This window comes from Micromys minutus, assembly GCF_963924665.1.
Source record: "Micromys minutus genome assembly, chromosome: X".
Classification (NCBI taxonomy): Eukaryota; Metazoa; Chordata; class Mammalia; order Rodentia; family Muridae; genus Micromys; species Micromys minutus.
The window spans coordinates 17,030,188-17,048,073 of record NC_137970.1 but is presented as its reverse complement, the minus strand read 5'-3'; the positions used below and the strand labels follow the sequence as shown (position 1 = coordinate 17,048,073).

The 17,886-nt window shown below is 37.9% G+C and overlaps 1 protein-coding gene and 1 pseudogene across 2 annotated transcripts; one reads left to right on the top strand and one right to left on the bottom strand.

Moving 5' to 3' along the window:
• Positions 1 to 9,906: 9,906 nt before the first annotated feature.
• On the top strand, positions 9,907 to 10,231 carry LOC308415876 (cAMP-regulated phosphoprotein 19-like; annotated as a pseudogene). Its single transcript has one exon. The product of its transcript is annotated as a cAMP-regulated phosphoprotein 19-like (transcript).
• Positions 10,232 to 16,628: 6,397 nt separating this feature from the next.
• LOC308414657 (uncharacterized protein) lies at positions 16,629 to 17,428 on the bottom strand. The gene is made up of 2 exons (XM_080909888.1): positions 17,267 to 17,428; positions 16,629 to 17,102 (listed from the first exon to the last, which is right to left on the bottom strand). The coding sequence occupies exons 1-2, from the start codon at positions 17,420 to 17,422 to the stop codon at positions 16,743 to 16,745; spliced, it is 516 nt and encodes a 171-aa protein (XP_080766014.1). The 5' UTR covers positions 17,423 to 17,428; the 3' UTR covers positions 16,629 to 16,742.
• Positions 17,429 to 17,886: the final 458 nt, after the last annotated feature.

Genomic DNA, 17,886 nt, shown 5'->3' with positions numbered 1-17,886 from the left:
ATGGCTCGAGTTCTAAGGTCAAAGATTAACAAATGGGACTTAATGAGATTGCAAAGTTTCTGTAAGGCTAAAGACACTGTCAAGAAAACAAAATGGCAGCCAACAGAGTGGGGAAAGATCTTTACCAACCCCCATCAAAAAGAGGCCTAATATCAAAGGTATACAAAGAACTCAAAAAGCTAGACACCAGAGAATCAAGCAACCCTATTTAATAATGGGGTACAGAGCTAAACAAAACGTTCTCAATTGAGGAATATCCAATGGCTGAGAAACATCTTAGGAAGTGCTAAACATCCTTAGCCAACAGGTAAATGCAAATCAAAACAACCCTTAGATTCTACTTCACACCAGTCAGATTGGCCAAGATCCAAAACTCAGATGACAATAGATGCTGGTGAGGATGTGGAGAAAGAGGAACACTTCTCCACTGTTAAAGGGGTTTTAAACTGATACAGCTACTCTGGAAATCAGTCTGGTGATACCTCAGAAAATTGGACATAATACTACCTGAAGACCCAGCTATTCCACTTCTGGGCATTTACCCCAGAGACACTCCAACATACAACAAAGATACATGCACCACAATGTTCACTGCAGCTCTTTTTATAATAGCCAGAAGTTGTAAAGAACCCAGATGTCCTTCAGTAGATGAATGGATACAAAAATTGTGGTGCATTTACACAATGGATTATTACTCGGCTGTCAGTAACAATGACTTAACAAAATTCTTAAGAAAATGGATGCATCTAGAGAATATCATCCTGAGTGAGATAACCCAGTCACTAAAGAACAGACATAATATGCAGTCACTGATAATAGATACTAACCCTAGAAAACTCTGAACACCCCAGAAACAACTCACAGGCTGTGTGAAGTTCAAGAAAAAAAAAGAATATATTTTAATTAAAGTAGAACTGTTTCACATCTTCCTTTTCTCCCTACAGCCCCTCCCAGTTTGTCTCCTATCCTCTCACATTAATAACCTTTTTTCCTATCTTATTGTTACATATATACATATGTGTATGTATATGTACCCACAAGTACTTAATTACTATCTTAAAAATGTATTCATATACTTTTATGCAAAAATGCTGAAAATTTGTACATTTATCTTTGGTTTTTAAAATAAAGTTTTTTAATAAAAAATAAAGCAGGAGAGCCTAGTTTGCAAATATATGGTCACATGTAAATTAGTAAATAATTTGAAATTATAGTAGACATTAAGGCTATAAAAGAGGAAAGTGTTGCTGGCTTGGTTTGTTAGAGTTGTAGAGCACTTTGAGTGGTTTCAAGACCCTTTCTCTGCCTTGGTTTCATTTGATCTCAGGAGAGACTGAATATCCAGGATGGATGTCTTCAAGAGATTTTTTTCCCTATGGTTAAATATGTGGCTCAATTTGTTAAGAGTGCATCTTACTGTGCTTAATCTGGCCATGGTTGCAGGAAAACCAGGGGTCCCACACTCTCATAGGGGAAGGGGGGGGGTGAAGGACTTGGTGAGGGAGGGGCCAGGAAGGGAGCAGTGTTTGGGAATGTAAACAAATTAATTTTTTAGAAAGAGTGCGTCCTGATCTTCTAAAAGGTTTGAGTTTGGTGCCTAGCCCCCACATCAAGCAGTTCACCAAAGCTGCCAAAGATAGTGGGTGATCACAGAGGCAAGAAGATGGTATTGGATACCATGGAGCTGGAGGTACGCCCTCTCCTGGCCTCAGTGAACACCAGCACACAAGTATCATATACATATATGGATATACACACATAAACACACACACATAAAAAAGATCATATCTATGTAAAATATGTAATTCTGTGCTCAGGTAAAATAGAATATTGCTGTACTTTCTTAGCAAACAGAAGATAAATAGTTTAAAAGTGCTGAGTTTGTATTTAATATCAGAAAACATTTAATTCATAAATCTGAGAATGTATTAAAAACCATTGAATTATAGACTGTAAATGGGATACAAAGTATAAGATTATTACCTTATTAAAGCCATTTAAAAAGTGCTTTAGGGGACAATAGAGATCTCTCAGCAATAAATAGTGCTTAATGCTCTCTGAAGATATGGACTTCAGTTCCAAGGATAGTTCCAGGAGATCTGACTCTCTCGTTGGCCTGGGGCATATATAGCTATTCCTACCCATAAAAAATAAATGAATATTTTTTTATAAAGAAGCTTTAAGGTCTGGAGAGATGGCTCAGCTGTTAAGAACACTGACTGCTCTTCCACAGGACCTGAGTTCAAATTCCAGCAAACACATGGTGGCTCACAACCATCTGTAATGGGATCCAATGCCCTCTTCTGATGTGTCTGAAGAAAGTGACAGCGTGCTTATAATAAATACATATATCTTTTTAAAAAAGCTTTAGGGTGTTGGGGATTTAGCTCAGTGGTATAACTCAAGGCCTTGGGTTTGATCCTTAGCTGGGTTTGGAGTAAACGAAGATTTAAAACAGGTTCTTAACTTGAGGTTCATGTAATAAAATATAAATATATATTCCATATTTTACATGTTCATCGATGAAAAACAAGTTGCATTGACATTTTCAGTAATAATGGAAGCATAATGAAAGATATTTTTTTCTCTTTCCTTGTAAATGTCAGAAAGAAGGCATCATGTAAGGAAAATGAACCAGATTTAGAAAAATAAATGTTCCATGTTTCCTCTAACATATGAAAACATATCAGTTTGCCACCAATTGAAATCACAGTTTTCCATTTCACATTTTAGCTACTAATGATATTTGAACTATAATTTATGCCTATTAGAACTTTATTTTTTTAAGATTAATTTGTTTAATATATGTGAGTACACTGTAGCTGTCTTCATACAGACACCAGAAGAGGGCATCAGATCTCATTACAGATGATTGTGAGCCACCATGTGGTTGCTGGGAATTGAACTCAGGACCTCTGGAAGAGCAGTCAGTGCTTTTAACTGCCGAGCCATCTCTCCAGCCCCCTGCTTCTGCTTTTGTGCATATAAGGTTATTTATTACATATAAAATATGTCATATATAGCAATATAAAATGAATATATTAAACTATATTGTTCAATATTTATCTTTCTTTCCATTTTCTCACTTGTGACAATACTTCCTCCTTCTACTTTCATGTTACTTTTCTATTGTTATTAAAGGAAAATCATGACCAAAGAAACTTATAAAAGGAAGTATTTAATTGGGGAATTGTTTACAGTTTCAGAGGGTGAATCCACAACCATCATGGCAAGGAATATGTCAGCAAGCAGGCAGGCATAGTGCTGGGGCAGGAGCTGGGTTTGCCATAGGGTTTTAAAATCTCAAAGCCCAACCCCAGTGACACAAGGCTACACCTCCAGCTCCACCAATTGAGGATCAAGCATTCAAATACTCTCATTAAAACCTTTACAATCTCTCACATACACATCTACATTTCATATGTGAGAAGAAACATGAAGGATTTGTCTTTCTAAGTCTGGCTCATTTTCCTTACATGATAATCTTCAGTTTCATCCATTTTCCTATGAATGACATATTTTAATTCCTCTTTTAGGCTGAATAAAATTCTATTGTGCACATATATCACAATTTCGCAGTCTATTCATTTATTGATAGGCAGCTAGTTGTATTCTATATCTAAGTTATTGTGAATATTGCCATAATAAACATCGGCACAGATCTGTCTTTAGTATGCTAACTTACACTTTTTGGGGCATATTCCAAGGAGTGGCATAGCTGGATCATACTGTAGTCTATTTTTGGTTAATTGATGAGCCATCATAGTTATCACTACATGGTTGCACAGCTGGCATGAGTATTGTATATGCCATGAGTATTCCTTTTCACAAATATCCTTACATATGCTTCTTTTTTTCCTTTCAGTTTATGATAGCGATTCTGCCTGGGGTGAGATGTAATTTCAGTGTAATTTTTAATAAACAAAACATCATAACTTTTACTAAAATTGGCCCCAAAAAGTAGATGTACCTTTTAGTTTTAATCAATGTCTAACAATCAATTTTGTATGTTCAATATAGCTACATTAGATGATGTTTTTATTTTAAACAACAATGTAATTTCCATCATATTTAATGTGGCATTCAGAAGCAAAAATGTGAATGAAAAGAAAACCAAATAAGACATAAAATGATTTGCAAGATATAAAATATAGTATATGGTGAGTATAAAAGCAGATTTCACAGATATGTTTTCATAATGTGAAAATTGGTATTTTGAGTAACTCAATTTGGGCTATGTATAACTTAATCTTATAATCATAAAGCAAGGAGCTTAGCATTGAAAGAAAGTGCTTATCATGGTATTGAAAGACATTTTTTATTGGTTTGTAAAAAGACAACTCTAAGTGAGAATATTTTCTTGGGAAAATTAAGGTTTAGAACTCAATGGGGATGGCATTAGCGGATTGCCCAACAGTGGGGACATGGAGCCAGAAGAGAGCACACCCAGTAGATAAATATGGTCCCCAGTTGAGGCAGGGAACCAACCACCCATCTTCAGAAGTTCTAATCCAGAACTGTTTTTGTCTAAAGGAAATGCAGGTGGGGAGTGGGAAATGGAGCAGAGACTGAAAGTAAGGCTATCCAGTGGCCAGCCCAACTTGGGACTCATCCCATGCATGCACACCAAATCCTGACAGTATTACTGATGCCATGTTGTACTTGCAGACAGGAGCATGGCTGTCCTCTGAGAAGCCCTACCAGCAGCTGACTGAGACAGATGCAGATGCTTACAGCCAAACATTGGACTGAGGTTGGAAACTCATATAGATAAGTTAAAGGAAAAACTTAAGGAGCTGACGGGAACTGAGATCTTATAGGAAGAACAACAGCATCAACTAACCCCGACCCCTCTGAGCTCCCAGAGACTAAGCCAAAAAACAAGGAACATGCTTAGACTGGTTCGTGACCCCGGGGACATGTGTAGCAAGGACTGCCTTGTCTGGCCTCAGTGAGAGACTATGTGGTTAATCTGGTAGGAAGAAAGAGAAATGCTGGTGGGGATGAGGTGGGGGTGAGGTGGGCAGGTAGGTGAGCACCAATTCAGAGTCAGAGGATAGGTAATGGAGTGAAGCACTCATGGAGGGGGAACCAGAAAGGGGGCAACATTTGGAATATAAACAAATAAAATAATTAATAAAAATACTTCTAAATAAAATAAATATAATATTTATTACAATATATTCATGTAAAGACCTCTAAAACAGGTAATCCTAATATTCAAACTTCTCATTTGAAAAATCTTTAAAACTTGAGGCTGGAGAGATGGCTCAGTGGTTAAGAGCACTGACTGCTCTTTCAGAGGTCCTGAGTTCAAATCCCAGCAACCACATGGTGGCTCACAACCATTTGTAATGTGACCCAATGCCCTCTTCTGGTGTGTCTGAAAACAGCAAGGGTGTATTACTCATATATATAAAATAATTAATAATATTTTTAAAACAAAAACCCTTAAAACTAGTACTGTTCCTTAAAAATTTAAAGGCTTTAGCTGTATCCACATTTTCTCAGTTATTCCTAAGCCATTTTCTCTCTTGGAAAGTTTCTATAAATGCATTTAACTTACTTATTGAAAATTAATAAAATATATCTAATCATATTTTCTAAGAAGAGAATATACAAAATAACTCATGCATGGTTATTTACAGTTTTCCTAAATAATATTATATACAAAGATATGACAAAACATGCTTTAATTAACAAATAATATTTGATGTATAGCAATGGAGGATGAATCTAAAGCATTAGATAAGATTAATAATGTAATTTTTATTATATTAACAGTCTAGTCAGAAATATTAACATGCTAGAATATGATTTATCACTTCATTCTTTCAATTATACAAAACACTGATTAATTAAATGTGACGGCAATTTCTTGAAATAACTTTATAGTGTCTCCCAGGTGTATGCAAATTTTTTAAATATGGCACATATACAAATGTGCAAAACTAATAAACTAAATAATTATGGAATGAACAGAAATAGTTTTTATACATAAAGCATACTTCCATTTAATTTTGAAGCTCTGCCTTTTATTAAATTTTCTTCTGGTATCAATAATCTTTGTGAAACTATAGGTTTGTAGATAACCAGGACATTTCACATCAGATTAAGGAAGAAATGTTGAAAGAAATACATTTCATAGCAACAAATCTTATGGCAAAAGAGATCAGACCATGTAAAAGAAACATCCCCCAAAACAATGCTGTCCACTAAATTATGAATAAATATGACAGAAGAATTCATTTGATCAACTAAAGGCCTAATTCACAAATAGCATTACACTTCTGGTTGTGGTGTTAGAAGGATGGAAATTGGAGGATAAGAAAAATGCAAGCCAGTTGAAAATAAATGCCTCCATTCCCATTCTAGGACTGTTTGTATTCTGTAGCCTTGTCTTGGTAGGCATATGGATTTTTAGGGTTAGCTTCTGTAGTTTTTAATGAATATAATTGGAAATTTGATTAATATTGTATAAAACTCTCAGTAAAGTGATCATTTCACCAATTTTAAATCTACTACTTATCCTCAAGTAAAAAAATCTTCCCTTCCCATTGCTCAATGTCTTCAATTTCTCAATTTCCCTTTTCAATGTCTCAAAGCTCTATTTCAGAAGTCTTTCATGCTTTTTGTTAAGTTTATTTCTTGGTGTTACTTTGAGGCTATTATGGAGAAGGTTACTTTTTTATTTTTTCAGTATGAGTTTTGTACATTGGTAATCCAATTTATTTTTATTGTATATATATAAATTTTATTCTTAGGACTGTAGAAATGACTGTGTAGCTTAGAACACAATGCTCTTGCAGAGGACCCAGTTTTGATTTGCAGTACTCTCATGATGGCTCAAAATCATCTGTAAATCAAGTTTCAAAGGTTCCCCCACTCACTTCTGCCCTCTGTGGGCACTAGAGTTTCATGTAGTTCATATGCATTCATTCAGGCAAAATTTCATGCATCTAAAATAAAATAAGTAAATCCAAAACAAATATAAACCCTATGCTGGAAAATGATTCACAGAAGACACCAGATTGTCAAAAATATTTCTATCACAAAAAATGTTATAAACATCTACTTAGGGCCTTCCAGTTTCCAACTGTGTTCGGATCTGGCAGCTCTTTGTATCCAGACCCTGAATGGAGAGAGCTGGTCTTTGAGGAATGCTGACAGGGGGGTCAACCCACTGTCTGGGACAGTAAAACCAGCTAGCACCAGAGATAACCAGATGGCCAGAGGCAAGGGCAAGAACCTAAGCAGCAGAAACGAAGGCTATTTGCCTCCATCAAAACCCAGTTCTCCCACTACAATAAGCTCTGGAAACCCCAGCACACAGGAAAACCAAGATTTTGATTTAAAATCACATGGTATGATGATGTTAGAGGACTTTAATAAGGACATAAATACCTACCTTAAAGAAATACAGAAGGACACAGGTAAGCAGGTAGAGGTCATTAAAGGGAAAACACAAAAATTCCTTAATAGATTACAGGAAAACACAACCAAAGAGGTGAAGAAATTGAACAAAACCATCCAGGATCTAAATATGGAAATAGAAACAATAAAGAAATCACAGAATGGAGACAACTCTGGAGATAAAACACCTAAGAAAGGAATCAGGAGACAGATTCAAACATCACCAACAGAATACAAGAGATAGAAGAGAGAATCTCAGGGGCAGAAGATACCATAGAAAACATAGACACAAAAGTCAGAGAAAATGCAAAATCCAAAAAGCTCCTAACCCAAGACATGTAGGAAATCCAGGACACAATGATCAAACCTGAGGATAATAGGTATCAAAGAGAGCAAAGATTCCCAACTTAAAGGGTCAGTAATTATTTTCAACAAAACTTCCTTATCCTAAAGAAAGAGATGAACATAGACATACAAGAAGCCTACAAAAATCCAAATAGATTGAACCAGAAAAGAAATTCATCATGCCACATAATAGTTAAAACGTCAAATGCACAAAATATATAAAGAATATTAAAAGCAGTAAGGAATAGAGATCAAGTAACATATAAAGGCATATCAATCAGAATCACACCAGACTTCTCAACAGCTGCTAGAAAACCTAGAAGATCCCAAACAAACATCATAAAGACTATAAGAGAACACAAATGCCAGCCCAGGTTATTATATCCAGCAAAACTCTCAATCTCATAGATGGAGAAACCAAGTTATTCCAGGACAAAACCAAATTTACACAATATCTGTCCACAAATCCAGCCGCACAAATGAAGATAAATGGAAAAATCCAACACAAGGAAGGAAACTACACCCAAGGAAAAGGAAAAAAAAAAACAATCACATGAGGAAACCAAAAGAAGTAAAAGCACACAAACATAAGTCTACCTCTAACAATAAAAATAACAGGAAAAAAATCACTATTCCATAATTTCTCTTAACATCAATGGACACAAATACCCAGTAAAAAGACATAGACTATCACACTGGATATGTAAACAGGATCCAGCATTTTGCTGCATAGAGGAAACTCATCTCAGAGACAAAGGCAGACACAACCTCAGAGTAAAAGGCTGGGAAAAAACCTCCAAGCAAATGGTCCCAGAAAACAAGCTGGAGTAGCTATTCTAATATCAAATAAAATTGATTTTCAATCAAAAGTTATCATAAAAGATAAGGAAGGATACTTTTTACTCATCACAGGAAAAATCTATCAAGATAAACTCTCAATCTTAAACATCTATGTTCCAAATACAAGGACGACCACATTTATAAAAAAAATCCTACTAAAGTTCAAAGCATATATTGCACCACATACAATAATAGTGGGAGACTTCAACACCCCACTCTCATCAATGGACAGATCATGGAGATAAAAACTGAACAGATACACAGAGAAACTAGCAGATGTTATGAACCAACAGGAATATACAGACATCTATAGGACATTTCATTCTAAAATAAAAGAATATAGCTTCTTCTCAGTACCTCATAGCATCTTCTCCAAAATTGACCATTTAGTCGGTCACAAATCAAGCATCAATAGATATAAGAAGATTGAAATACTCCCATGCATCCTATCAGATCACCATGGACTAAGGCTGGTCTTTAATAAAAACTAAAACAATAAAAAGCCCACATACACATGGAAGCTGAACAATGCTCTACTCAATGATAACATGGTCAAAAAGAAATAAAGAAAGAAATCAAGAATTTTTTTAGAATTTAATCAAAATGACACCACTATATACCCAAACTTATGGGATGCAATGAAAGCAGTACTGAGAGGAAAGCTCATAGCTCTGAATGCCCCTAAAAGAGTCTTGAGAGAGCATACACTAGCAGCTTGACAGTACAGCTGAAAGCCTTAGAGCAAAAAGAAGCAGATACACCCAAGAGGAGTCGACTGCAGGAAATAATCATACTCAGAGCAGAAATCAACCAAGTAGAGACAAAAAGAACTATGCAAAGAATCAACAAAACCAGGAGCTTGTTTTTTGAGATAATGAACAAGATCTATAAACCCTTAGCCAGACTAACTAGAGGGCAAAGAGAGAGTATCCAAATTAGCAAAATCAGAAATGATAGGGGAGACATAACAACAGAAACTGAGGAAATTCAAGAAATCATCAGATCCTACTACAAAGCCTATACTCAACGAAACTGGAAAATCTGGAGGAAATGGATCAATTTATAGACAGATACCAGATTCCAAAGTTAAAGGAGGATCAGATAAACCATCTAAACATAACCCCTAAAGAACTAGAAGCACTCATCAAAAGCCTCTCAACCAAAAGAAAAAAAAAAAAGAAAAAAAAAAGAAGAAGAAAAAAGAAAGCCCAGGACCTGATGGGTTTAGTGGAGAATTCTATCAGACTTTTATCGAAGACCTAATACCTATACTCTCGGGGCATCGCAGGGCCAGATAGAGGAAGCACCATGTCCGTGGAAGTCCCCGAGGCAGCGTCGGTGGAGGAGCAAAAGGAAGTGGAAGATAAAGTAACTAGTCCAGAGAAAGCTGAAGAAGCAAAGTTAAAAGCAAGGTATCCTCATTTGGGACAAAAGTCTGGTGGTTCTGATTTTTTAAGAAGATTGCAGAAAGGGCAAAAGTATTTTGATTCTGGGGACTGACTACAGCATCGCAAAAGCAAAGATGAAGAACAAGCAGCTTCCTGCTGCAGCCCTCGATAAGACAGAGGTCACTGGTGACCACATTCCCACTCCACAGGACCTCCCTCAGCGGAAACCATTCCTGGCTTGCTGATTAAAAGAGCTGAACTGCATGAATCTTCTAATGTCCTTTATTTCTCCTTACTACTTTACTTACCCACTTCTGTTTCCTTTCACTGTCATTTGAGACTGACAGCTTTGCAGGCAGTGGTAGTACTGCTGTAAGGGAGCATACGTGTGTAGAGGTTTTGGTTAGATTCACAGTGCACTGGTGCAAACGACATGTAACAACAACCTAAGTAAATGACGTGACAATAATTGTACATATTACCTAGCTGGTGTAGGGCTGGCTCCAACAAGTAGCAAGCAAGTTTTACAGCGTTAATGCTCTGGCTTTCTTTACTTTCTCATAGTTACAGCTTTGTATGTTACTCTAATTTAATAGAAGCTCTGTTGTATTGATTTCTTCTGTATCTTCCTTTTGAATTTTGTAAGACAAAAGTTTAAGACCACAAGTTGGAAGACAAGTCACATAATCCAGACACAAGTAAATGGGCTGCAAAAGATTAATGGCTTGGACTTGACAGCCTTAAACCTGCTGTTCAGCTTAAACAAGAGCATCTTACCTGGGCAGTATTTGCCCATTCTGGTGTGACTTGTGTGACTCCAATGCTTACCGGCTGTCACTGAAGCTGGTGTTCTTCCTCGGGTCTGCAGTGTGGGGACAGCTATCTTTGTGGACGACGTGAATGAGTGTGCATGTGCACTGACTATTGCATTCACTTCTATGTCATTTTTGTAAATACAATAGTTTTGCACAACATTCACAAATGTCTGTATTAATTTCACCATATTGGAAAGTAGATAATGTGCCAACCAGAAGCACAAGAATTCCTACACAGATCTGCCTGCCGTTACTGCTTTTGTATAAGAATAGTTTACAGTCTTGAGCTTATTAGAATACCAAACCGAAATATACTCAGCCTGCTATAGAGTTAAACTTTTCATTTGTTCCTAATATCCATGAATTTCAGTGGCCTTGTACAATATGACATGTTGCTTAGGCATATCTTTTGTTCTGTGCAGAACATTTCGTTTTCACTTTTACAAAAAAATTACAACTCATATAATTTATATAAACTTTCTTAGTGTAGAAACATTTTACTTCCACATTCAGCTTTGGGGATACTAAAGTATAGCACTTGCCTTCTCTGTCTTCTGTTAATCTTCTCAGCCTGTCTTCTCTTTGCTTCTGTGACTCTATTGGGTTATCTCATTTATGTAAAAGCATATGTGTCTATCTTTACTTTTTCAACTTCCTTAAATAAATGAACTTTTGTGAGGGTGAAAAAAATACCTATACTCTCCAAACTATTCCACAAAATGAAAACAAAAAGAATACTACCCAACTTGTTCTTTGAAGCAACAATTATGGTCATACCTACCACATAAAGACACTACAAAGAAAGATAACTTCAGATCAATTTCCCTCTTGAACATCGATGCAAAATACTCAATAAAATCCTTGCAAACCGAATCCAAGAACACATCTAAATAATCATCCACCATGACCAAGTAGGCTTTATCTCAGGGATGTAGGGTTGGTTCAACATACGGAAATCCATCATATAAACAAACTCAAAGAAAAAAAAAAACCCACACGATCCTCTCACTAGATCCTGAGAAAGCATTCAACAAAATTCAACACCCCTTCATGATAAATGTCTTGGAAAGATCAGGAATCCAAGGCCCATACCTTAACATAGTAAAAGCAATATACAGCAAACCAATAGAAAATATCAAACTAAATGGTAAGAAACTTGAAGCAATCTCACTAAAATCAGGGACTAGACAAGGCTGTCCACTGTCCCCCTACCTATTCAATGTAGCACTGGAAGTCCTGGCCAGAGCAATTAGACAACAAAATGAAATCAAAGGGATTCACATTGTAAAGGAACAAGTCAAAATATCACTATTTGCAGATGATATAATAGCATACTCAAGTGACCCCAAAAATTCTACCAGAGAACTTTTACAACTAATAAATAACTTCAGCAAAGTGGTTGGCTATTAAATTAACTCAAACAAATCAACCGCCTCCCTCTACTCAATGGATAAAGAAGCTGAGAAAGAGATCAGGGAATCTTCACCCTTCACAATAGTAATTAAAACTATAAAATAACTTGGGGTGACCCTAACCAAGCAAGTGAAGGTTCTGTATGACAAGAACTTCAAGATCCTGAAGAAGGAAATTGAAGATCGCAGAAGATGGAAAGATCTTCCAAGCTCATGGATTGACTGGATCAACATTGTAAAAATGGCATCTTGCCAAAAGTAATCTACAGATTCAATGCAATCCCAATCAAAATTTCAATTCAATTCTTCATAGAGTTGGAAAAAGCAATTTTCAAATTTATTTGGAATAACAAAAAAACTTAGAACAACAAAATCTGTTCTCAAGAATAAAAACACTTCTAGAGGAATCACTATCCCTAATCTCAAGCTATATCACAAAGCAATTGTAATAAAAACTTCATGGTATTGGTGCAGAGATAGGCAAGTAGATCAATGGAACAAAATTGAGGAAACAGAAATGAACCCACACACCTATGGTCACTTGATCTTTGACAAAGGAGCTAAAAACATTCAATGGAAAAAGGACAACCGATTCAACAAATAGTATTCGTTCAACTGGCAGTCAGCATGCAGAACAATGCAAATCGATCCTTTCTTACCACCTTGTACAAAGTTCAAGTCCAAGTGTATCAAAGACCTCAAAAAAAAAAAAAAAAAAAAAAGAACAGACATAATATGCAGTCACTGATAGTTGGATGCTAACCCCAGAGGCTCGGACTGCCCCAGAAACAACTCACAGACTGTGTGAAGTTCAAGAAAAAAACAAAACAAAACAAAACAAAACAAAACAAAACAAAAAAACCCATTATGCTCAATCCTTACACACCAAGAAAACGTTGACTAATTCCAGGTTATATCCTGTTTTACATGTACTTTTTGCTCATTGTAACTAGTAAGACCTTAATGCAGAGTATCAAATCTTAAAAAAAAAGAAAAAAAAAGCCAAGCACTGACAAAAATGTATTTATATACATTTATGCAAAAATGTTTAAATTTTTTTTCTTTTATCTTTGTTTTTTAAAATAAAGTTTAAAAAAAAAAAAAAACAAAAACCAAAAAAAAAAAAAAAAAAAAAAAAAACCCAGGCACACTGAAATGAATAGAAGAGAAAGTGGGGAAGAGCTTAGAACACATAGGCACAGGGAAAATTTTCCTGAACAGAACACCAATGGCAGGGCTGGAGAGATGCCTTAGGGGTCAAGAGCACTAACTGCTCTTCCAGAGCTCCTGAGTTCAATTCCCAGCAACCATATGGTGGCTCACAACCATCTTTAATGGGATCTGATGCCCTCTTCTGGTGTGTCTGAAGATAGCTACAGTGTACTTAGATATAATAAATAAATCTTAAAAAAAAAAAAAAAACAATGGCTTATGCTCTAAGATCAAGAATCAACAAATGGGACCTTATGAAATTGCAAAGTTTCTGTAAGGCTAAGGACACTGTCAAGAAAACAAAACGGCAACCAACAGATTGGGAAAGGATCTTTACCAATCCTACATCTGGCTTGTATCCAATATATATATATTTATATATATATATATATATAAAACTCAGAAAGTTAAACTCTGGAGAATCAAATAATCTTATTAAAAATAGGGTACAGAGCTAAATAAAGAACTCTTAACTGAGGAATATTGAATATCTGCGAAGCACCAAAAGAAATGCTCAACATCCTTAGTCATCAGAGAAATGCAAATCAAAACAATCCTGAGATTCCACCTCACACCAGTTAGAATGGCTAAGATCAAAAACTCATGTGACAGCAGATCCTGGCAAGGATGTGGAGAAAGAGGAGCACTCCTCTACTGTTGGTGGGGTTGTATGCTGGTACAACCACTCTGGAAATCAGTCTGGTGGTTCCTCAGAAAACTGGACATAGTATTACCTGAGGACCCACTACTCCACTCCTGGGCATATACCCAAAAGTTGCTCCAACATATAACAAGGACACATGCTCTACCATGTTCATAGCAGCCTTATTTATAATAGCCAGAAGCTGGAAAGAACCCAGATGTCCTTCAACAGAGGAATGGACACAGAAATTGTGGTACATTTACACAATGGAGTACTACTCAGCTATTAAAAAAATGACTTCATGAAATTCTTAGGCAAATGGATGGAAGTAGAAACTATCAACCTGAGTGAGGTAAGCCAGTCACAAAAGAACACACATGGCATGCACTCGCTGATAATTGGATACTATCCCCAGACAGCTCTGAATACCCAAGAAACAATTCACAGACATTATGAAGCTTAAAAAGAAGGAAACCCAAAATGTGGATGCCCCAGTCTTTCTTAGAAGGAAGAACAAAACAATCATGGGAGGAAATACAAGGTCAAATGGAGGAACAGGGATTGAAGAAAAGATCATTCAGAGCCCCCCTGACCCAGGTAACCACCACATATGCAGGCACCAAATCCAAGCAGTATTGCTTATGCCAAGAAATACTTACTGGCAGGAACCAGATAGAGATGCCTCCTCGGGGGCTCTACCAGAGTCATACAGATATAGTTGAGCGTGCTTGCAGATAACCATCAGACTGAACCTGGGAGCCCCAATTAAGGTGCTAAGGAAAGGACTTAAGGAGCTGAAAGAAGTTGCAGCCACATGGGAAGAACATTATCAACCAAACAAACCCTCTACAACTACCATGGACTAAAACACCAGGGTTGGGGGAAAAGTACAGAGGGTCAGAAAATTGAATGGAGGTGTGTAGCTGTGGGGATGGGGAACTGAGAGTAGCCACTAGAAAGTCCCAGATGCCAGGAAAGCAAGAGGTTCCCACGACCTAACAGGGTTGACTTGTGATGGTTTGTATATGCTCATCCCAGAGAGTGGCATTATTAGACAGTATGGTCCTGTTGGAGTAGGTGTGGCCTATTGGATTAGGTGTGTCCTAGCTTTCTGGAAGTCAGTATTCTTCTAGCAGCCTTCAGATGAAGATGCAGAACTCTCAGCTCCTCCTGCACCATGCACCATGCCTGCCTGGATGTTGTCATGTTCCCTGCTTGATGATAATGGGTTGAACCTCTGAACCTGTAAGCCAGCCCCAATTAAATGTTGTCCTTAATAAGACTTGTCTTGTTCATGGTGTCTGTTCACAGCAGTAACCCTAAGACAATGGCATTAGCTGAAATAGCCAACAAAGGGGAAAGAGAACCTGTAGAGACCATATCCAGAGGTTAGGCATGGTACCCAGTTGAGGGATGGGGCCACCCACCCTTCTCAAAAAGATTAACCCAGAATTGTTCCTGTCTAAAGGAAATGCCGGAACAAAGTCTGGAGCAGAGACTGAAGAAAAGGCTACCCAGAGACTGGTCCACCTGAGGATCCATCCCATCTGCAGACACCAAACCCAGATAATATTGCTGATGCCAAGAAGTACTTGTTGGAAGGAGCCTGGTATAGCTGTCCACTAAGAGGCTCTGCCAGATTCTGACCAATACAGATTTGGATGCTCACAGCCAACCATCAGACTGAGCATAGGGACACTGATGGAGGAGGTAGGGGAAAAAGCTGAAGAAGCTGAAAGTGTTTGCAATCCCATAGGAAGAACAACAGTATCAACCAACCAGACCCCCCAGGGCTTCCAGGAACTAAAACACCAACCAAAGAGTACACATGGAGAGACCCATGGCTCTAGCTGCACAGATAGCAGAGGATGGCCTTATCTAGCATCAATGAGAGGGGAGGCCTTTGGTCCTGTGAAGGCTTGATGACCCAGCATAGGGAAATGCTAGGGCAGTGAGGTGGGAGTAGGTGGGTGGGTAGGGGAGCACCCACATAAGAGCCTGTTTGTTTTTCACGAGAAAGGGTGTGGAATTGGGTGGGCGGGCAGGTTCTGGGTAGAGTTGGAGGACCAGAAACCGTAATCAAAATGTATTGTATAAAAATTATTTTCAATAAAAAAAGAAAAAATTAATTATATGCTACAACTTTTAAAATAATCTAAGACAGAAACAAAACAAAGAAATCAAAGCAGTCATGATTCAAGGTTCCTATCTGAGTAGGTGGAAAGGACATCTTTCTCTGCAGCTTATAGGGTAAAGAATGGATGAAAATATTTTGAGTGCAGGGAGCAAGGGCTAGGGAACTGTGAGCATGTGATGCCGGCAGCTCACCTTTGTAACATAACTTTATAAATTTGGGAACATTGTTTGTTCACTTATGCATTATTTTTAAAGCTGAAAAATGGAAATAATTACTTCAAAATAAGAATAGGAATTAGCATATACCTATAAAATAATATAAGGCATACCTATATAAAATAACTAAAATATATTTGAATGAACTTTAGTAATGACACTGTAAACTTTTTTTTTTTTTTTAATTTTCACATCTGGTTGATTTTATTGTCACCATCATATAAATTAGTGTGTGGTGAAATGTTGACTTGACCTCCTGAACTTGGCCCAGCTCCCAGACCTGCTCACTGATGTCTCTTCGGTCTTTGGGCCAACTCAGGGTCTAGGAGCTGGCCAAGTCTCCGTCCGGAACCGGGATGTCGCTGGGGCATGGTGGGACTGCCTCCGGTGCTGAGGTGTTGGCACTCTCATTCACTTGTTCAGGAATGAGTGACGCCACAGTCGGTTGGCTCGGTTGGCTCGGTTGGCTTGGCTGGCTCGGTTGGCTCAGTTGGCTTGGCTGGCTCAGTTGGCTCGGTTGGCTCGGTTGGCTCGGTTGGCTCGGTTGGCTCGGTTGGCTCGGCTGGCTCGGTTGGCTTGGCTGGCTCGGCTCTTCCTTGACTGTAGCTTGACTGGATTTCTTCGCCTTTTTCCCGGTTGTTTTTCGCAGGGATCGCTCCCCCTTCCTTGTTAGCTGAAAGAGCTAAATATTAAAGTCACAAGGGTGCTGGTTTGGAAAACAGAAGTGAATGGGGACTCATGAGAAGGGGCCAAGGTAGATGAGAAATTTATAGCAGGCCTGAGAAAGTCTTAGGAGAAGGGATGGCTGCAGTAGGGAGGGAATGAGCTTATCTTAGGACCTCTTACCTTTATGGTGCTTCTGCTACCAGAAGAACGAAAGGATTGAGATCTCTTGGGAAACTTCGACCTGGGTTTAAGCTTCTTCTTCCCCTTGGATCTTTTGGCTGCTCCTGCTGCTGCCTTGGCACTAGGCCCGGGAGCTTTTTTAGTCACCCCTGCCATAGTGGTGGTCTACCAGGGACTGAGCCCAGAGCACTGAGCACCCAGCTCATATATGTGACTGAACAATGGTGGGCCACACCCCTCAGCCCTGATTGGTCAGCAAAGTTCTCCCTTGCCCATGGCAGCTAAGGGGTGGCTGAGACCTCACAAAACCTTACCTCTGACCCCTTTAAGGATATCTGACCTATGCCAAGTATGGTTTGAAGGCTTGCAAGTACATAGGTTGTGTAATGTGTGCCTGCTGCCATGGTCCAAGAATCTAAGCTTATCGATTCTCTAACTCTCAAAATATAATCTCCCAATTAAATTCTTTTCCTTATAAGTTGCACTGGTCATGGTATCTCTTCACAGCAAAAGAAAAAAAAAAGACTGGGGGAGTTGACATGCTAAAAGAATATGTCTTATATGTGTGTGCATAAAATTATCAAGGAGTGAATTTTTAAGGGAAAAAGAATGTTGCTGAA